This window comes from Salmo salar, chromosome 20 (assembly GCF_965601325.2).
Source record: "Salmo salar chromosome 20, fSalSal1, whole genome shotgun sequence".
Classification (NCBI taxonomy): Eukaryota; Metazoa; Chordata; class Actinopteri; order Salmoniformes; family Salmonidae; genus Salmo; species Salmo salar.
In genome coordinates, this window is record NC_138310.1 from 16,998,887 (window position 1) to 17,021,121 (window position 22,235).

Genomic DNA, 22,235 nt, shown 5'->3' on the forward strand with positions numbered 1-22,235 from the left:
ATGCCTTAGAATGTTTTTGCTACTCTTCTTCTGTGCCTCGACACAATACTGTCTCGGAGCTCTGCGGACAATTTCTTCGACCTCATGGCTTGGTGTTTGCTCTGATATGCACTGTCAACTGTATAGACAAGTGTGTGCCTTTCCAAATCATGTCCAATCAATTGAATTTACCAAAAGTGGACTCCAATACAATTTTAGAAACATCTAAAGGATGATCAATGGAAACAGGATGCACCTGAGTTCAATTTCAAGTCTTATTGCAAAGGGTATAAATATTTATGTACCGTAATTTCCGGACTATTAAGCGCACCTGAATATAAGCCGCACCCACTGAATTTAAAAAAATATATTATTTTGAACATAAATAAGCCGCACACGTCTATAAACCGCAGGTGCCTACCGGTACATTGAAACAAATGAACTGTACACAGGCTTTAACGAAACCCGACTTGTAACAAAAATAAACAGGCTTTAACGAAACACGGCTTGTAACAAAAATAAATAGGCTTTAACGAAGCACGGCTTGTAACAAAAATAAGTAGGCTTTAACGAAACACGGCTTGTAACAAAAAATAAAAAATTAGCAGTAAACAGTAGCCTACCAAGAAAGTCATTGGTCACTATCTTCCTCCTCCTGTGCACTGAAACCATCTCCTTCGGTGTCGGAGTTGAATAGCCTCAGAATTGCTTCATCCGATATTGGATCGTTATCATTGTCGCTCTCGTCACTTTCATCCGGAGGCAAATCCCCCGCTGAGCCCTCTTCAACACGCAGCAGTCCAGCCTTTCGAAACCCGTTGATGATAGTGGATTTTTTGACAATGCTCCACGCTGTCAGGACCCACAAATTTGAAAGCGGGAAAAATCCATATATTAGCCGCGTCATTGTTTAAGCCGCGAAGTTCAAAGCGTGGGAAAAAGGTTACGGCTTATAGTCCGGAATTTACGGTAAATAAGATATGTTTTTAATTTTAAAAACTTGCAAAAATGTCTAAAAACCTGTTTTCACTTTGTCATTGTGGGGTATTGTGTGTAGATGATAAGGAATTATTTGTATTTAATCCATTTTAGAATAAGGCTGTAACAAAATGAGGAAAAAGGGAAGGGGTCTGAATACTCTACCAAAGGTGCTTCAATAAAGTACTGAGTAATGGGTCTGAATACTTCTTTAAATGCAAAATGTATGTAAATGCAAAATGTATACATTTGTAAAAATGTATAAAAAATTGTTTTTGCTTTGTCATTATAGGGTATTGTGTGTAGATTGATGAGAGAGAAAAAAAACTATTCAATCCATTTTCGAATAAGGCTGTAACGTAACAAAATGTGGAGAAACTCAAGTGGTCTGAATACTTTACGAATTTACTGTATGTAGCTAGCTTGTTTAGCATGACCCAGCTCAGCAGAACCTCCGATGGTAATTATATTATCGGAGTATAAAGCCTCTTCACAAATGGTTTCTATCAAGTCAAAGCTATCACATCACTGGCACTGTTCTCTGATGAGGAGATTTTTAATTGCTATTCCAGTGAAACAACAGACACTAACTTGAACAGCAGCAAGTAAGGTGTGTGTGTGAGATACTACCAAAGTTACTTTTTTTGTCCAGTATAGCTTGTTGGCTTGAAATCATTTCTGATTTTATTGATCAAGTTCATTTAACACATAAACATTTACATTTCAATATTTCTTCATGTACACGGAAAATCATTGGGTAAAATTCTAAACAATTGTTGTGATTCATAGCATTTTTATGGAATCACAAACATAACATTAATGATAAAATAATGTTTCAGTATCTTTGTCCTTTAGTTAAAGTGATGTGTACTATATAGCATTGCTAAATGATTGTCCTTGGTATGTCCTTAGATTCTCCTTGAACATGTTGAGAGAAAATAAGCGTTTTTTTGCAAACATGTTCATATATTTTACAAATAATAAAATAAAAAGCATATGACAGTGATACGACTTTGAAAGTATTGCTACGGTGGCAATTACAGTTAATTTTTTACCAGAAGCACAAACTGCTTGCACAGTTGTGGACACTAGATTTGGCAATGATGATTATATGGTTTATTTACAAAAAAGTGCTAATATCGTTGCTGTGTAATCTTGTGCATAAAAACAGCTTAAATATTTCTATAGAGCAGATATATTTAATAGGTCAATAACTACAACAGTCCAATGTTCTCCATTCCTTTTTGAGTTCCTCTGTTATTCTGGTGCCATTTCATAAATAGCATTGATTTTCTCCTGGAACATTTTGACAACAACCCCCCTCTTTAGCTTCATGGTAGGTCCTGGAGAGAAGATGGAAGAAAGAAAGGATATTCAATCAGACTTACTGTGCTCTCAAAATGAGTGTCCCCTCTTTCCTGTGCTCCAATCACATTTGATGTACTCAACAGCTTGGAAGAAAGATTATATCATGCAATGGTATCCAGAGGAATGTTGTTTAGTTTGAAATAGTCACAAGACTGCCTCGTCAGATACTGTACGTGATGAACATTACTGGCAAAACATTTATTTCAGATACCGTACGTGATTAACTTCAGATATTGTGCGCGATAAACATTAGTGGCAAAACATTTACTTCTCTCTCGGCATCTTTGTAAAAGTGTGTTAAATTCTGAAAAAGCTAATTATGTATTGAAAATTACATACAGTAACGTCACAAGACTAGCTTTAGTTTAACAATCTAAGTTTGTTTAATATACAGTACCAGTCAAAAGTTTGGACACACCTACTGATTCAAGGGTTTCTCTTTATTTGTACTATTTTCTACATTGTAGAATAATAGTGAAGACATCAACACTATGAAATAACACATATGAAATCATGTAGTAACCAAAAAAGTGTTAGACAAATCAAAATATATTTTATATTTGAAATACTTCAAAGTAGCCAGCCGTTGCCTTGATTACAGCTTTGCACACTCGGCATTCTCTCAACCAGCTTCATGAGGTGGTCACCTGGAATGCATTTAAATTAACAAGTGGCCTTGTTAAAAGTTAATCTTAATGCATTTGAGCCAATCAGTTGTGTTGTGACAAGGTAGGGGTGGTATACAGAATAGCCCTATTTGGTAAAAGACCAAATCCATATAATGCCAAGAACAGCTCAAATAAGCAAAGGGAAATGACAGTCCATTATTACTTTAAGACATGAAGGTCAGTCAATTTGGAGCATTTCAAGAACTTTGAAAGTTTCTTCAAGTGCAGTAGCAAAAACAATCAAGCGCTATGATGAAACTGGCTCTCATGAGGACCGCCAGTCTCATGAGGACCGCCAGAAGACCCAGAGTTACCTCTGCTGCAGAGGATAAGTTCATTAGAGTTAACTGCACCTCAGATTGCGGCCCAAATAAATGCTTCAGAGTTCAAGTAACAGACACATCTCAACATCAACTGTTCAGAGGAGACTGCGTGAATCAGACCTTTATTTAATTAACCTTCATTTAACCTCTTAGGGCTAGGGGGCAGTATTTACACCGCCGGATAAAAAACGTACCCGATTTAATCTGGTTACTACTCCTACCCAGTAACTAGAATATGCATATACTTATTAGATATGGATAGAAAACACCCTAAAGTTTCTAAAACTGTTTGAATGGTGTCTGTGAGTATAACAGAACTCATATGGCAGGGAAATATTCTATATGTGTAGGGAAGTATTTAAACACTTGCTTAGGTCCAACCTCTGATCTTTCCAAGCATTTTTTATATGCTAAAACAGGATAAAAATTAAGAAAAATAAGAAAACATATCAAATCATACTACTGTATGTAAACGTTTCCCTGAGAGATTCCTTTACAGGAAGTGGCCTGTCTGACCATTTATTGGCTTTCTTTGACATCTCTTTCCAAAACAAAGGATCTCTGCGGTAACGTGACACTTCCCACGGCTCCCATAGGCTCTCAGAGCCCGGGGAAAAGCTGAATGTCGTCATTCCAGCCCCAGGCTGAAACACATTATCGCCTTTGTCAAGTGGCCGATCAGGGGACAGTGGGCTTAGGCGCGTGCTCTGGTCACCCCCGTCTTTCTTTTTTTCCCTCTATTTACCGAAATGCAGATTCCCGGTCGGAATATTATCGCTTTTTTACGAGATAAATTGCATAAAAATTGATTTTAAACAGCGGTTGACATGCTTCGAAGTAGGGTAATGGAATATTTAGAATTTTTTGGTCACGAAATGCGCCATGCTCATAACCCTGATTTACCATTTCGGATAGTGTCTAGAACGTACGAACAAAACGCCGCTGTTTGGATATAACGATGGATTATTTGGGACCAAACCAACATTTGTTATTGAAGTAGAAGTCCTGGGAGTGCATTCTGACGAAGAACAGCAAAGGTAATAACATTTTTGTTATAGTAAATCTGATTTTGGTGAAGGCTAAACTTGCTGGGTGTCTAAATAGCTAGCCCGTGATGGCTGGGCTATGTACTTAGAATATTGCAAAATGTGCTTTCACCAAAAAGCTATTTTAAAATCGGACATATCGAGTGCATAGAGGAGTTCTGTATCTATAATTCTTAAAATAATTGTTATGCTTTTTGTGAACGTTTATCGTGAGTAATTTAGTAAATTGTTAGTAAATTCCCCGGAAGTTTGCGGGGGGTATGCTAGTTCTGAACGTCACATGCTAATGTAAAAAGCTGGTTTTTGATATAAATATGAACTTGATTGAACAAAACATGCATGTATTGTATAACATAATGTCCTAGGGTTGTCATCTGATGAAGATCATCAAAGGTTAGTGCTGCATTTAGCTGTGGTTTGGGTTTATGTGACATTATATGCTAGCTTGAAAAATGGGTGTCTGATTATTTCTGGCTGGGTACTCCGCTGACATAATCTAATGTTTTGCTTTCGTTGTAAAGCCTTTTTGAAATCGGACAGTGTGGTTAGATTAACGAGAGTCTTGTCTTTAAATAGCTGTAAAATAGTCATATGTTTGAGAAATTGAAGTAATAGCATTTCTAAGGTATTTGAAAATCGCGCCACTGGATTCAACTGGCTGTTACGTAGGTGGGACGTTTGGTGCCACCTAGCCCAGAGAGGTTAACTAGGCAAGTCAGATAAGAGCAAATCCGTATTTACAATGATGGCCTACCCAGGCCAAACCCTAACCAGGACAATGCTGGGCCTATGGGACTCTCAATGACAGCCGGATGCAAAACAGCCTGGAATCAAACCAGGGTCTGTAGTGACGCCTCTAGCACTAAGATGCAGTGCCTTAGACCACTGCCCACTCGGGAGCCCGATGGTCAAATTGCTGCAAAGAAACCACTACTAAAGGACACCAATAAGAAGAAGAGACTCGCTTGGGCCAAGAAACACGAGCAATGGACATTAGACCGGTGGAAATCAGTCCTTTGGTCGGATGAGTACAAATTTGAGATTTTTGCTTCCAACCATAGTGTCTTTGTGAGACGCAGAATAGGTGAACGGATGATCTCCGCATGTGTGGTTCCCCCAGTGAAACATGGAGGAGGTGTGATGGTGTGGGGGTGCTTTGCTGGCGACACTGTCAGTGATTTATTTAGAATTCAAGGCACACTTAACCAGCATGGCTACCACAGCATTCTGCAGCAATACGCCATCCCAGCTTGTTTGCGCTTAGCGGGACTATCATTCGTTTTTCCACAGGACATTCAGCCAAAACACACCTCCAGGCTGTGTAAGGGCTATTTGACCAAGAAGGAGAGTGATGGAGTGCTGCATCAGATGACCTGGCCTCCACAATCACCCGACCTCAACCCAATTGAGATGGTTTGGAATGAGTTGGACCTTCAGTGAAGGAAAAGCAACCAACAAGTGCTCAGCATATGTGGAACTACAAGACTGTTGGAAAAGCATTCTTCATGAAGCTAGTTGAGAGAATGTCAAGAGTGTCCAAAGCTGTCATCAAGGCAAACGGTGGATACTTTGAAGAATCTAAAATATAAAGTGATTTGTTTAACAATTTTTGGTTACTACATGATTCTATATGTGTGATTTCATAGTTTTGATGTCTTCACTATTATTCTACAATGTAGAAAATAGTCCAAATAAAGAAAAATCCTTGAATGAGTGGATGTGTCCCAACTTTTGACTGGTACTGTTTATCTTACATCTTCCAGAAAACAGTTGCTTTCAAAATATTGATTTAATTGCTAATTGAGGTAAGACAGAATACAATATGGAATTTTATTGAATAGTTTGAGGTAAACCTCATCCCCGAGGAATGCTGGCTGTATATATGCTGTATATATTTCTCACACTGACTGACTCACCCAGTTCTCCCCCGGATATGGAGAAGTCTCTGTCCAAAATGATCCACTTCTGGACCCTCTGGGCGTTGGAGTTGGCCTTAGCATTTACGCGCTCTATGCCCTCCTGGATGGCCTTGTAAATAGCTGGCTCCTTACTGGCTATAATCTCAGAGGCCTTGGTTGCCATGACACCACGCTGCTGGCAGAACGCCAAGGCCTCTGGGGTCAACTCGTCCGTTGGATCGCCGTTGTCGTCGACTACACACTACGGAAGGAGAGTGGGGTCAAAGGTTAGGAGTGATCCAGGAATCTTTCTGACAGAGCCTGGTTCCAGATCTGTTTGTGCTGTATAATTCTATTTGAATTGCTTAATAATACTTAAGCAATAATTCTAATGCATGTCAATGAACATAGGAGTTGGCAATACTGTCCACATCTAATGTTTGAGGCCTTACTTTGAGTGTGAGCATCATAGAGAGGAATTTGAGCTTGTCTCCGAGCAACATTGCGTTGCTGATGATTGCGGTCTCTGCTTTCACTGCATCCTCAATGGGCACAGGTGGAATATTCTCTCCTCCTGCTGTTATGATCAGCTCTGCAGGACAAGATATGGCATACTTAGCTAGATATTTAGATCATAGATCTACATGATGTTCAACGATGATTATCTTGTATATCCAGGCTCAAGGTAGGAGTTACCCTTAGGCACAGACTTAGGATCAGGGGAAGGTACACAAAATTTACCTTAGATCAGTGACTTGAGGAAAGAGCATCTTACTCACATCAAAACCCAACAATGGCAAGCCATGTTGTGTAATGGCTATATACAGTACATCTGGAAAATAAACGTTTTTCTTATTTTTTATTTCACCTTTATTTAACCAGGTAGGCCAGTTGAGAACAAGTTCTCATTTACAACCGCGACCTGGCCAAGATAAAGCAAAGCAGTGCGACAAAAACAGCAACACAGAGTTACACATGGGATAAACAAACATACAGTCAATAACACAATAGAACATCTGTATACAGTGTGTGCAAAGGAAGTAAGGAGGTAAGGCAATAACTAGGCCATAGTGGTGAAGTAATTACAATTTAGCAATTAACACTGGATGTGCAGATGAGGATGTGCAAGTAGAAATACTGGTGTGCAAAAGAGCAGAAAAAATAAAATATGAGGATGAGGTAGGTAGTTGGTTGGATGGGCTATTTACAGATGGGCTGTGTACAGCTGCAGTGATTGGTAAGCTGCTATGACAGCTGATGCTTGAAGTTAGTGAGGGAGATATAAGTCTCCAACTTCAGTGATTTTTGCAATTCGTTCCAGTCATTGTTAGCGGAGAACTGGAAGGAAAGGCGGCCAAAAGAGGTGTTGGCTTTGGGGATGACCAGTGAAATATACTTGCTTGAGCGCGTGCTAAGGGTGGTTGTTGCTATGGTGACCAGGGAGCTGAGATAAGGCGGAGCTTTACCTAGCATAGACTTATAGATGCCCTGGAGCCTGTGGGTTTGGCAACGAATACGAAGCGAGGACCAGCCAACGAGAGCATACAGGTCGCAATGGTGGATAGTACGTATATGGGGCTTTGGTGACAAAACGGATGGCACTGTGATAGACTGCTTCCAATTTGCTGAGTAGAGTGTTGGAGGCTATTTTGTAAATGACATCGCCGAAGTCAAGGATCGGCAGGATAGTCAGTTTTACGAGGGTATGTTAGGCAGCATTAGTGAAGGAGGCTTTGTTGCGAAATAGGAAGCCGATTCTAGATTTAATTTTGGATTGGAGATGCTTAATATGAGTCTGGAAGGAGAGTTTACAGTCTAGCCAGACACCTAGGTATTTATAGTTGTCCACATATTCTAAGTCAGAACCATCCAGAGTAGTGATTCTAGGCAGGCGGGCAGCACCCGCCTGCCTAGCATCACTACTCTAAGTACTATACCCTTTATCCTCCCTGTAATGAACAGGAAGTTGTCCTTGTCGTGCTTTCCCAGGTCTCCAGAGTGCAGCCAGCCCTCCTGGTCCAGGGCCTCCTCAGTCTTTTCTGGCTCATTCAGGTAGCCCATGAACACATGACGCCCCCAGAAACAGATCTCACCATTCCCATCCTCATCTGGCTTGTCCAACTTTGTCTGGCAGCCATTCACCACCTTTCCACAGCTGAGGACAACATCAAGATATTCTTTGTTGTTGACCGTTTTCTGTCAGCTCTTTATACGGTGAGACCGCAAAGCAAGAACGTATTAAATGTCACTTTTATATCTGATGGCTTATTGGTATCAATTCATGTTTTGCTATCACAATGCTAGCTTTGTCAACTACAAATTAATGAATGTAAACAGTCATTAAAAATGGCAGTGGACATCCTAGTTTTCCAGTTGCTGACCTCATGATCTTGAAGTTATTCTCCCAGGAGATGGTGTGAGGGCCGGTGCTTTCACTCATCCCATACAGCTCATACAAGGGGAGGCGAAGGCTCATGAAATACTCCAGGGTCTCCTTAGTGATGGGTGCGGCCCCTGTTAAGCAGTTCCTGCAGCGGTCCAGGCCCAGGGCCCAGTGAACCTTCTTAAAAACCAGGTTGTTTGCCAGCATGAAGCCCCAGGGCAACAGGTTCTCACTGGAATCCACAACAAACAAGGAGGAATACCACACATGGTGTAAAAGATTAAAGAGATTCTCTGTTACCTTTGTATACTTTTTAAGCAGTAGTTCTGAAAGTGGCACTCACGAGTCAAAAGCGGTCCCCGAAAATTGCGTACTACATCACTTATGTGCAGATATGTGCACCACGTCATTGCTCGCTGTCTCTCGTTTTGCTGTGTGTGCATCTTGCTAGCTGTCTCTCAAATGGTGAGGGGCTGATTGGCTAAAACTCAAATTGCTAAGGGCCTGGCCCACGTGGTGGAAAATGTAGGGAAAATGGCGCTGGAAAGCTTCCAGTGAACAAACTAGGGGTTTGCTGGCTAATTGAGGTAAGACAGTAATTCTGCTCATAGATTATGCATGTATGAACAAAACAAATTGACATATCCAGCCCAAAGCGGGAGGTTTAAAAAGTACTTACTAGTCGCCAAACTTGGCTGGAATTTAATCTAGTTTAGAATACAAAAAATGCTATTTGGGCATGAGTGAGGATGTATGTTTTTTTATTGTTATTGATAAGATCATGTCTATGGGTGAAATTTGACGCACTGAAAATCTGCATTATTTCTGAAGTACGGGTTTGATTGAACAACAAGAACCTGAGCTAAATCCTTACCCATTCATGGCACTGTAGCTGGCTTGCAATCCGATGGATTTAGCCCAGTCTGCCACTCTTTTCCTCATACCAGAGGACTTGGCACCAATGGCTTTCATCTTCTCCTGCATCTTCTCCCACACACGGGGAACTCCCAGGAAACTGGTGGGGCGCACCTCTTTCAGAGTAGTCCCCAAAGAGCCCTATGAAATCATATTGTTACTGGTTATCAAGTCATATCAAGTTACTCCAGTCCAAGTTACTCCAGTCCCACCCTTCCCAACCAAGTCAAAACCAAACCACCACAATTCAATCAATTGTTCCCAATGTAAATAGCATTTTGAAAGGAAAGTAATGCACATCATCCATTTCTGTAGTATACTAGTTATGGATTCTGACCTTCAGGGCGTCTGGTTCTGCGAAATACGTCACTGCTGCAAATCTCATGGCGATCCACATGTCGTTGACCTGGGCAGCTATATGGCTCAGGGGCAGGTAGCTCACCACCACCTCCTCACCATGTTTCAGATCTGGCGTTTTGCCTGCCGCATTTGAAGTCCAGGTGATCTGAGGAGAGAGTCGGTCACCACTTAGAGGAAAAACTATACACTACGTTTTTGTTTGTCCGTGGCATGAACAATACATGGACAAAATTGTGACTTTTTCACATACTGTATCCAGTGCTCAGCGGCCCCAGAGCTATCTCCACCATATAGTACTACTGTAATGTGTCTGAGGGAGCCACCACATTCTGTGAGGATGAAGGGGAGGCCAGCTGGATACTGTAGTACAGTAAATATAAATGTAAATATAGAGCTTTTTCCTCAATAGAATTACTCACATTGTCATGACTCAGCATGACCCCTTTGGGGTTGCCTGTGGTTCCAGAGGTGTAGATGAGCGTACAACACTGGTTAGCCCTCTGACTGTCCACCACAGCATTCAGCTGTTCATCAGACACCTCCTCACTCAGCTTCATAAACTCAGCCCACTGTAGGAGGACAGAGGTTGAGTCAGAAACACCTGATTCACATTATAGAGCCAATCCGAATCGTACTGGCTTAGATATTTTCTATTCACATTATCCTTTTCAGAAGGGTTCCAACAACTATGGTGGATGTGTAACAAAGCCAGCCCAGGGCAGCTCGACTTGGCTCTGTTTGCTCAGTAATGTGAATGGATTAACAGTCTCACAGTTACAGTGTAGGAAAGGAAATGTTCGAGGAAATAATGTGTGCTACTAACACTGCTATCTATTAGGCAAATAAATCATGTTTTTTTTCAGCTGGCTAAACTTGATCTTGCTTATAGATATTCTTTCGATGCAAACTTACAGTGTACAAGTTTGGCAGCTTCTGTTGCAGTTCATCCTTGTACTGAACAATAGCTTTCAAGTGTGGAAGCTTGTCCTTAATCTGAAAGGTATGGACAAAGTAGGAATTTTAGAATTAATCATTTTGGCACAAAAACAAAAAACATTTTCACTTGATCTACTTACAAATAAAACAGCACAGTATTGGATTAATATTTTTTTTAAATGTTATATTATTTGCATAATTCTGTGCATATGGCTATTGCTATTTTTCAGTTTTCTCTGTATATTATTGTATACAAAATGATTGACGCATTTGTCTCACCCGTTTTTAAAATCTATTGCACACCTACTGTATATTACTTGACATGGATAAACAAACCAAAATGTATTCATGTTTTTCCTTATGTCTACTGTGTAATTTATTGTGATGTTAATGTGTCATATGTATTCAACTGACCGGATATACATGCCTCTCAAGGTTATTTAAGTAGGTGTGTTTCACAGTGGTGTATCACCTGACGAAGATCCAACTCAGATCGAAACATATTTTTTCTGCGTCTTATTAAATCACAATGGGAGTATACCAGAGTTGTGGACATTTTTATTTTTTATTTTATTGGCAGACACAACCAGGGGAACCGTGTAGTTCAGTATGTGCTATGGGGTCTCACCTGGAGGATTTTGAGGAGCTGGTTGTGGTTCTCCACTACCAGGACGTTAGCCTCACAGTTGTCTGCTACATACTGACACGCCTCGGGGGAGTTGGTGGTGTAGATGCCTGCAGCAAAACCCCTGGCACACAACACACATCAAACAACTTTCTTATTGAGGTGGTTTAGACTGTGATTGCTGTGTGTGATCAATACTTTCTATGAGGAAGCAGCAGGTTGTCCAAGTCACACAGCATTTACAGTATGAACAATAGTGCAGGGTAGTGCATGGTAAGATAGTGCATGCTAGATGTACACTGTTCCAAAAAAATAAAGGGAACACTAAAATAACACATCCTAGATCTGAATGAATGAAATAATCTTATTAAATACTTTTTTCTTTACATAGTTGAATGTGCTGACAACAAAATCACACAAAAATAATCAATGGAAATCCAATTTATCAACCCATGGAGGTCTGGATTTGGAGACACACTTAAAATTAAAGTGGAAAACCACACTACAGGCTGATCCAACTTTGATGTAATGTCCTTAAAACAAGTCAAAATGAGGCTCAGTAGTGTGTGTGGCCTCCACGTGCCTGTATGACCTCCCTACAACGCCTGGGCATGCTCCTGATGAGGTGGCGGATGGTCTCCTGAGGGATCTCCTCCCAGACCTGGACTAAAGAATCCGCCAACTCCTGGACAGTCTGTGGTGCAACGTGGGGTTGGTGGATGGAGCGAGACATGATGTCACAGATGTGCTCAATTGGATTCAGGTCTGGGGAACGGGCGGGCCAGTCCATAGCATCAATTCCTTCCTCTTGCAGGAACTGCTGACACACTCCAGCCACATGAGGTCTAGCATTGTCTTGCATTAGGAGGAACCCAGGGCCAACCGCACCAGCATATGGTCTCACAAGGGGTCTGAGGATCTCATCTCGGTACCTAATGGCAGTCAGGCTACCTCTGGCGAGCACATGGAGGGCTGTGCGGCCCCCCAAAGAAATGCCACCCCACCCCACACCATGACTGACCCACCACCAAACCGGTCATGCTGGAGGATGTTGCAGGCAGCAGAAGGTTCTCCACGGCATCTCCAGACTCTGTCACGTCTGTCACATGTGCTCAGTGTGAACCTGCTTTCATCTGTGAAGAGCACAGGGCGCCAGTGGCGAATTTGCCAATCTTGGTGTTCTCTGGCAAATGCCAAACATCCTGCACGGTGTTGGGCTGTAAGCCCAACCCCCACCTGTGGACGTCGGGCCCTCATACCACCCTCATGGAGTCTGTTTCGGACCGTTTGAGCAGACACATGCACATTTGTGGCCTGCTGGAGGTCATTTTGCAGGGCTCTGGCAGTGCTTGTCCTGCTCCTCCTTGCACAAAGGCGGAGGTAGCGGTCCTGCTGCTGGGTTGTTGCCCTCCTACGGCCTCCTCCACGTCTCCTGATGTACTGGCCTGTCTCCTGGTAGCGCCTCCATGCTCTGGACATTACGCTGACAGACACAGTAAACCTTCTTGCCACAGTGACCAAAACATCAGCCAGGAAGCATAGGAACTGAGAAGTGGTCTGTGGTCACCACCTGCAGAACCACTCCTTTATTGGGGGTGTCTTGCTAATTGCCTATAATTTCCACCTGTTGTCTATTCCATTTGCACAACAGCATGTGAAATGTATTGTCAATCAGTGTTGCTTCCTAAGTGGACAGTTTGACTTCACAGAAGTGTGATTGACTTGGAGTTACATTGTGTTGTTTAAATTTTCCCTTTATTTTTTTGAGCAGTGTATAATGATAGGGGTGGCAGGTAGTGTAGCGGTTAGAGAGGTGAGCCAGTAACTGGAGGGTTGCCAGTTCGAATTCTGGGTCTGACAGGAAAAAATATGGCCTGCCGTTGTTCCCTTGAGCAAGGCACTTACCCCCCCCCCCCCCCCCCACAACAACATCTCCCCGGGCACCCAGTGTGTCAGCCCCTCCGCACCTCTCCAAAAACCTGTGTATGTATGTGTGTCTTTCAGAGGGGTTAAAAGCAGAAGTCAAATGTTGTTATTATTACCCAGCCAGGATACAGCCAATGTCTGAGATGAACCACTCTGGAGAGTTAAAGCCCAGAATACCGACACCATGGTAACGCTCCAGCCCCAACTACAGTAGAGGGAGGAAGAGATAGAGTCTGAAATAAACATTTATAATCAATAAGAATGTGGCACACTGCCTCATTTACTGTTGTCCTACATGATGCTTTGAAAACTACTCCAGTTCATTGCCTCTCCTTGACATTGGAGACGTACAGTAACTTAAGCATTGAATCTAACAGACCCAAGTGTTGGTTTTCACCAGCACCATTCTTACAAGGAGACAGACATGGCAATGGGAGAAAATTGAAATTATTTGTGCTGTGTAAACATTCATAATCCCCTTTCTCTGGAGGTAAAATTCTAAATAGTCCATAGCCCAGGGATCATCAACTAGATTCAGCCTTGAACCATTTTTTAAAATTAAGCAATAAGGCCCTTAGGCGTGGTATATTGGACTTATAAAATAAACCCCTGAAGTGCCTTATGGCTATCATAAACTGGTTACCAACGTAATTAGAGCAGTAAAAATACATATTTTGTCATACCTGTGATATACCCTGACTGTCAGCCAATCAGCATTCAGAGCTCAAACCACCCAGCTTATAATGAAAAGTATGAAAATGTATGCACTCACTAATGTAAGTTGCTCTGGATAAGAGTGTCTGCTAAATGACAAAAATGTCAAATGTAAAAAAAATTCTATTATAAATAATTTGTAGACCGCAGATTGACTGCTAGAAGCCCAAACAGATATGTTTGACTAAAACATAACAATTTCTTACATTTGTATACGATCACGCGTCTCTCTATTATCTGTGGGAGTACTTGGGAACAGTTTTCTTAAGTTAATTTCACTTAGCGCTCATTTCCTGGAGTTTTTACAGCCTTTTTTCCAACAATGAAAAAAAGACATATAGTTCTAAAGTACATATATTTTTTTTAGTTTAGAAAATTTGGGGGAACAAATAAAACCACCCGCTGGCCAAATTTGGCTCTCGTGGCTGCCAGTTTTCAGTGATGTTAACATATCTTCATTAGAATTCACTGGCAAAGTTCAGAAATACTCCTACGCCTCTGTATAGATACAGCCACTAAAAAATGCAGAACACACACATCCTGGTAAAAGTACATTATAACATAGAACTTTGAGAGATCCTTTTCCATTAAATTCCACGCAAGCATAGAACAGAGAGCAACTAAAGAGCACCGACACTGACACAACAACTACATCAATAAACAGACCTTGAGGAAGCTCTTGGCCGCCACTCGGCACTGCTGGTAATACTCTCTCCAGGTCAGGGTGACCCACTGCCCCTCTTTCTTAGATGCCATTGCAGGCAGGTCTCCATAGCTCTCCACCGTCTCCAGGAACATCTGGTGGACGGTCATGGGGGCCTTGCAGCCCAGCCCTGTCTCGGTCATCCTCAGCTTGACCGATTGATCCCTAAAGGAGCACCAGAGCTGCTCCGCTGGGGCCAGGTACACATCCGACAGCTTCAGGGGCACCGAGGCACCTGTAGTGAAATCAAATCGAATCAAACGTAATTTGTCACATGCGTCGAATACAGCAAGTGTAGACCTTAGCGTGAAAGGCTTACTTACAAGCCCTTAAGCAACAGTACAGTTCAAGAAGAGTTAAGAAAATATTTACCAAATAAACTAAAGTAAAAAATTATAAAAAGTAACACAATAACATAACAATAATGAGGCTATATACAAGGGGTACCAGTACCGAGTCAGTGTGCAAGGGTACAGGTTAGAGGTAATTTGTACATATAGGTAGGGGTGAAGTGACTATGCATAGACAATAAACAGCGAGTAGCAGCAGTATACAAAACAAATGGAGGAGGGGCGGGGGGTCAATGTAATAGTCCAGTGGCCATTTGATTAATTGTTCAGCAGTCTTATGGCTTGGGGGTAGAAGCTGTTAAGGAGCCTTTTGGTCCTAGACTTGGCGCTCCAGTACCGCTTGCCGTGCGGTAGCAGAGAAAACAGTCTATGACTTGGGTGACTGGAGGCTCTGACAATTTTATGGGCTTTCCTCTGACACCACCTATTATATAGGTCCTGGACTGCAGGAAGCTTAGTCCCCTCTGTAGTACCTTATGGTCAGATGCCGAGCAGTGCCATATCAAGTGGTGATGCAATTGGTCAAGATGCTCTCGATGGTGCAGCTGTAGAACTTTTTGAGGATCTGGGGACCCATGTCAAATCTTTTCAGTCTCCTGAGGGGGAAAAGGTTTTGTCGTGCCCTCTTTACAACTGTCTTGGTGTGTTCGGACCATAATAGATCTTTGGTAATGTTGTCACCAAGGAACTTGAAACTTTCGACCCACTCCACTACAGCCCCGTTGATGTTAATAAGAGCCTGTTTGGCCCGCCTTTTCCTGTAGTCCATGATCAGCTCCTTTGTCTTGCTCACATTGAGGGAGAAGTTGTTGTCCTGGCACCACCCTGCCAGTTCTCTGACCTCTTCCCTATAGGCTGTCTCATCATTGTCGGTGATCAGGCCTACCACTGTTGTGTCATCAGCAAACTTAATGATGGTGTTGGAGTATTGTTTGCCACACAGTCGTGGGTGAACAGGGAGTACAGGAGGGGACTAAGTACACACCCCTGAGGGGCCCCCATGTTGAGGATCAGCGTGGCAGACATGTTGTTGCCTACCCTTACCACCTGGGGGTGGCCCATCAGGAAGTCCAGGATCCTGTTGCAGAGGGAGGTGTTTAGTTCCAGGGTCCTTAGCTTAGTGATGAGCTTCGTGGGCACTATGGTGTTGAACGCTGAGCTGTAGTCAATGAATAGCATTCTCACATAGGTGTTCCTTTTGTCCAGGTGGGAAAGGGCAATGTGGAGTGCGATTGAGATTGCGTCATCTGTGGATCTGTTGGGGCGGTATACGAATTGGAGTGGATCTAGGATATCCGGGAGGATTCTGTTGATGTGAGCCATGACCAGCCTTTCAAAGAACTTCCTGGATACCGACGTGAGTGCTACGGGGAGGTAATCATTTAGGCAAGTTACTTTTTTTTTCTTTCTTTAAAAAAAAACTTTTGCTTCCTTGGGCACAGGCACAATGGTGGTCTGTTTGAAACATGTAGGTATTACAGACTCGGTCAGGGAGAGGTTGAAAATATCAGTGAAGACACCAGTCAGTTGGTCCACGCATGCTTTGAGTACACGTCCTGGTAATCCATCTGGCCCTGCGGCTTTGTGAATGTTGACCTGTTTAACGGTCTTGCTAACATCGGCTACCGAGAGCGTTATCACACAGTCATCCAGAACAGCTGGTGCTCTCGTGCATGCTTCAGTGTTGCTTGCCTCGAAGAAAGCATAAAAGGCATTTAGCTCGTCTGGTAGGCTCGCGTCACTGGGCAGCTCGCATCTGGGTTTCCCTTTGTAGTCCGTAATAGTTTTCAAGCCCTGACACATCCGATGAGCGTTAGAGCCGGTGTAGTAGGATTCAATCTCAATCCTGTATTGACGCTTCGCTTGTTTGATGGATTGTCTGAGGGCATAGCGGGATTTCTTATAGGCATCCGGATTAGTGTCCCACTCCTTGAAAAAGGCAGCTCTAGCCTTTAGCTTGATGCGGATGTTGCCTGTAATCCATGGCTTCTGGTTGGGATATGTACGTACGGTCACTGTGGGGATGACGTTGTCGATGCACTTATTGATGAAGCCAATGACTGAGGTGGTATACTCCTCAATGCCATTGGATATATCCCGGAACATTTTCCAGTCTTTGCTAGTATAACAGTCCTGTAGCGTAGCATCCGTGTCATCTGACCACTTGTAGTATGGGGACAGCAGGGGCAGCAGTTTCCTGCCATCAGTGGTAGTTTATGAAGTAATCTCAAAGACTAGTATTCCCCTGCCCTGTCCCCACAAGATGGACCTCAGGCAGGTACAGAATGAGAATGTGTTCTCAGTGAACTTACCTTGTAAAATAAGGGTTAAATAAAACAGAAGTCAGGGTGTGTGGCTATTTCTGAGAATCAGACTGGACTATCTCTATCCCACCCTCCTTCGCTGTCTCAGTGTGAAGCATAACCATTTGAACCCTCTTAACTAGAGCTGGGCTGCCTGTATCATATTGATTCAGAGAATAGAGGAAGCTATGGAATGTCCCTGCCTACCCACCAATCAGGTTTGAGTGGTGAAACTGGCTCTGATTAAATAGAAAAGATTGATTGCATGATTTTGATCAATGGGGGACAGGTAAATCATTTTCTTCCTCAAGAGATTAAATAACACATTTCCTCGATGGTCAGAATAACTGTATCCTTGAACTGATTATGCTTTTAGGCACATTTCTGTCAACCTGTTCCACAAGTTTCTTTATAACTGCTGTATTATGAACTACAAAACATAATCATGTTCCTCTTATAGGTGATAAACATCTGATCTGCTTCAGTTAAGTTGAGTCCATATCCTATTGAAAAAAACTCTAAGCTCTACCTATGATCACCATAAACAGCTATTACCTGAGAGAGGATCCCATTGAGGTCCCTCTAGTCCAGGTGATCTGGGTGGTTTGGCTGGTGCTTCAGGTATGCTTGCTGGGGTTATCATTGCAGGTTCTACAGCAGCTGTCTCCTGGCTGTCTTTGCCCTCTCCGTCAGAGTTTGGTTGTGGATGGTCTACTACTCCTCCATTGACGAGGGGACTGGAATGGTTTCTGTTCTGTTGGAGTTTGGCAATTGGTGGTAACGGTTCGGTTTCGCCAAGAGGAATGTCACTCACACAACTAGAATGAACCACATGAAAATAAAATATGCTTTAAAGAAACACTCAGTCATAAAATACTGTACCATTGTTTGGTGAATATTTAGCAATTATAAACTGGTACTTCAACTGTCCTGACAGAATTTGTTCTCCAGCATAGAAGATTACTATAACTCCACGTACCTCTCAGAACTCTTCTCTACGACAGGAACCCCATTGAGGACAATGGAATCCTCTTGTTCAGACATCTTGTAATTGCTTAAATAAAAGACGGAAATGATCTACATTAGATGTGCAGAAACCACTAGATCATGATGAACAAGCTTTAAATATCAAATGAATAAAATCTCTAAATAGTTTGTGCAAAGGCTCCTGATCTTCTACAGATTCAAGAGAAAAAGTGTAACCTCCTGGATCTTTATATGAGTGGGTATTGCAACATGACAGCGACAGGGGTAGTGTGTCAATAGCCGCTTAGTTCGATTGATAACGAATGGCGAAATTAAAGGGTTTGTACCAAAAACGTGTAACCATTTGCAGAGCTTTCTCCAATCTTTCACTTAAATATAGTAGGTTACACCAAGACGGTTGATTTTTAAATTAGAAAGTGACTGAGAAAGAGCGGATATCTCTGCTGAAAACCCCTTTTTTGTCTTATCTTCAAAGGCAGATCTCAGTCAAGGTCCTGTACAGTAGTTATCTCCACAGGCACACATAGTAAATGTATTTTTTTTTTTTTTACATATCTCAAATACAACATAGGCACAAAGCATGTAGTGCACATAGAGTAACATGTTGGGTTACTTGACCATGATACCTCATCATTATCTCTGACATGATGTCAATCAGCCTATGATGAAAAATGTCAGTGAAATTATGCCATCTTGTGTTTTATCTTGAAATTGAAGACAATTTTCACACATATCTGCTCAGGTTTAGCTATGACATTCATAATGATGACATGCCTTGAGTATACCATATTGCCAAGAAGCTGCTAAACATGTATGGAGAGAGAAAAATGGATGCTGTCACTTCAGATTCCAAACAAGTAGTTAAAATATTGAGACAAAGCTCATAACAGTGATATAACATTTTTATCTGGTTGATGAGGACATTGTTTTGTTTCACCACTTCAACAAGAAAAGAACAGAAGATCCGTCCAGATAGATCAGATAACTATGGTCAAAATATCTCTCGGCAAAAGTTAATCATAATTGCAAAACAATTGCCTAAGTTATGTGCCAAAGTAAACACTGAACTTTTGCACAGAATGCTGCAAACATTAGTGCTTACTGACGTTTCTGCAATAAAACAATGAACTGTAATAGATAAATTGGATAGAATCTCTATGCGCTCTTAAAGGATCAATGCACACGTTTTTATCTCATTATCAAAATAATTCTGGGTAACAATTAAGTACCTTAATGTGATTGTTTTAAATAAAAAATGGTTAAAAAAAAGAACAAAAATAGCTTCTTAGCAAGAGCAATTTCTCAAGCAAGAAATTTGATAGGACTGTCTGTGAGTGGTCTAAGTGGGAGGGGAAAACTAAAAACTAGCTGTTATTAGCAGAGAGGATTGGAACTCTTTCTTATTGGTCTATTTACTGCCTGGTGATGTCAGCACCAAAACTCTATCCCACCAAAACAGGCTGTAATTCCAGGCGGTCTTTTCAAACACTAAAAGGGCATAGCATCAATTTCACAATTTCACTGTATTATTCCAAACTCATAGAGTGTAAATATATATAAAACACAGATTAATCAAGTTTTTGACTGCACTGGGCATTTAACAGATTACCTATAAACAGGTAGCAAATTGACACAAAAATATACAATTCTGTATCTATGTTCCTACATGAGCAAGGCCTCAACCCATCAAGTAATGAGCTGTCCATTTCAAACAATGAAATATATTTTAGTATGTGTGTATCTCTCCAGCAGCATCAGCTCTAGAGTGACCCAGGCTAGCACTGTTTGTGTTGGCTTTAACAAGACAATAAAGAATAAGCCTGAGCCTGTGGGCAAAACAATAAAACCAGAGGAACCTGCTTGGTTAAGTTAAGTTCAAACATGTTTTTTACATGTATGTCCTGAGATGTAGGCCAGGTCATGTTTGTTTGTTTGCTTTGAACACATGTATATATTTATATATAGATTAGGCATCCAACGCATGCAGCTATTATAGGTTACTGGTCAAATCTTTTCACTCTGAACATGCCTCTGCCCCTGAAATTCAAACATTATATTGGATTTATACCGTGAAGGCTACTGTATCAGTACCAGAAAGCAATCTAAAAGTCAAAATCACAGTTACTCTTGGTTTTAATGGTTAGACAATTACATGCAATTATAGGCAACTTAACACCTCCCAGTATCAGTCAATGCTTTGCTGTAGATGCTGAATAAATAATCCTAAATATTCACCAAGGTTTATAATGCAATAACTGTCCAATTGCTTCAAACTGATTTCACAAACCAATACAGATGGACAAATGTATACCAAGCCAGCCAGCCAGCCAGCCAGACAGACAGACAGACAGGCAGACAGACAGGCAGACAGGCAGGCAGGCAGGCAGACAGACAGACAGTTCCCCACTCTGACATGTGAGCAAGGACTATAGGAACATGTTGCAAGAGCTGTCTGTGATTTGTAGATTGACTTGGTGGTCTGGCACATGAAAAAAGTAGCCTATCGTGAAAGAATTGAAAGCACACATAATAAAATGTATTAATTAATTCCAGAGTAGTAATATTCAGCAGAATATTATAATACCTTTCTATTGAATAAAGACAGAGCAGATATCCTACCTTGTTCAGAGACTTTGTTCAGACAGGGATAGACAGAGGCAGGTGCTATATGACATCACCTTGGCAGGAGAGAGTGCAGGGAAAACTTGGATGGACCTCGATGGGATGTGCACAACGTGGGACTGTCACCCAGGACAGCAGCTGATAAGCCTGTAGAGGTATTGTATGGGGGACAGTACTATCCAACTCAGGTCTGTATGCACTCTTACGTAATTTCCCCCCACACCTGAGGGTCAAATAGCTAGTTAACAATCCACCAGTAGACTTGAACAAAGGTTACCTTCTGCAGCAGTAGGTGCTGGAAACTCACAAGGACGCTGTGTGTGGGGGGGTAGCAGACTACATTACAGCCTATAGATCTAAGTTAAGCCTGTGTTGACATTGCTGTGCCTGTTTACGTGAATGTTAAACCGTTTAAAGACACATTTCATGAGAAATATTTCTGATTCTAAGAATATGAATTAAAACCATCACTTTAGCTCAAGACACTGGTCATTTTGACAGGACTAAAGCAAGTTATTGTGTCAGCCCTTATCAGTTCTAAATCATGGGGATGTAACATTAATTGATATAGCAAGATAGCTTTTGAAAGTTTATGAGAAAAGAGGAGACTTTGACCCACAATGCACAGATCTTTAATCGGAGGAACAAACATTGTGCAACAACAACTTGTTGTAATGTGAAACACCTCTGCATTGAAATAAGTGTAACAAATGAATGTCAACTAAGTTGTTTTCTAAGATTAATATATATTGTTATTGACCCGTATTTAATTTCCAGTGGTTAAATTCTGTATTTTAGATCAAAGTATCAGTCTTACGTTATGTCTTGAGGGGTGTTGGATTGTATGAGGTGAGAACGGCAATAATCTGAACCTGGACATGGTGTTTTAGTAAATGCAGGTGAGAGTTCAACCACGCGCTCCAGATATTCTGGGCACCAAGGTCATTTAGTCATACCACCAGTCACACCACACCTGCCCTCACTTATCATTGCCGCAGCAAGTCTGGCAGCAAGTCTGGAGATATGACAGAAATATTAACAAGGCTACAATATCAAAATAGCACATAGCAACAACAATATATACTTGTTGGGTCCTGCTTGTGACATCTCAAAAAACATTTGCTTTAATTTAAAAAAAAATAACATTGAAA

General features: G+C 41.6%; 1 protein-coding gene across 2 annotated transcripts; it reads right to left on the bottom strand.

Annotated features, from left to right (window-relative positions):
- Positions 1 to 1,615: 1,615 nt before the first annotated feature.
- LOC106580039 (long-chain-fatty-acid--CoA ligase ACSBG2) lies at positions 1,616 to 21,336 on the bottom strand. Of its 2 annotated transcripts, none has more exons than XM_014160599.3 (15): positions 21,082 to 21,336; positions 18,455 to 18,529; positions 18,031 to 18,293; positions 14,786 to 15,057; positions 13,522 to 13,610; positions 11,483 to 11,603; positions 10,831 to 10,911; positions 10,338 to 10,487; positions 9,896 to 10,063; positions 9,518 to 9,699; positions 8,642 to 8,875; positions 8,198 to 8,415; positions 6,713 to 6,852; positions 6,279 to 6,522; positions 1,616 to 2,300 (listed from the first exon to the last, which is right to left on the bottom strand). In XM_014160599.3, exons 2-15 carry the CDS (start codon positions 18,517 to 18,519, stop codon positions 2,215 to 2,217), a joined length of 2,313 nt encoding a protein of 770 aa, XP_014016074.2. In that variant the 5' UTR covers positions 18,520 to 18,529; positions 21,082 to 21,336; the 3' UTR covers positions 1,616 to 2,214. The 2 variants fall into 2 exon arrangements, with proteins under 2 accessions (XP_014016074.2, XP_014016075.2); XM_014160600.3 differs by having other exon boundaries at positions 21,141 to 21,237.
- Positions 21,337 to 22,235: the final 899 nt, after the last annotated feature.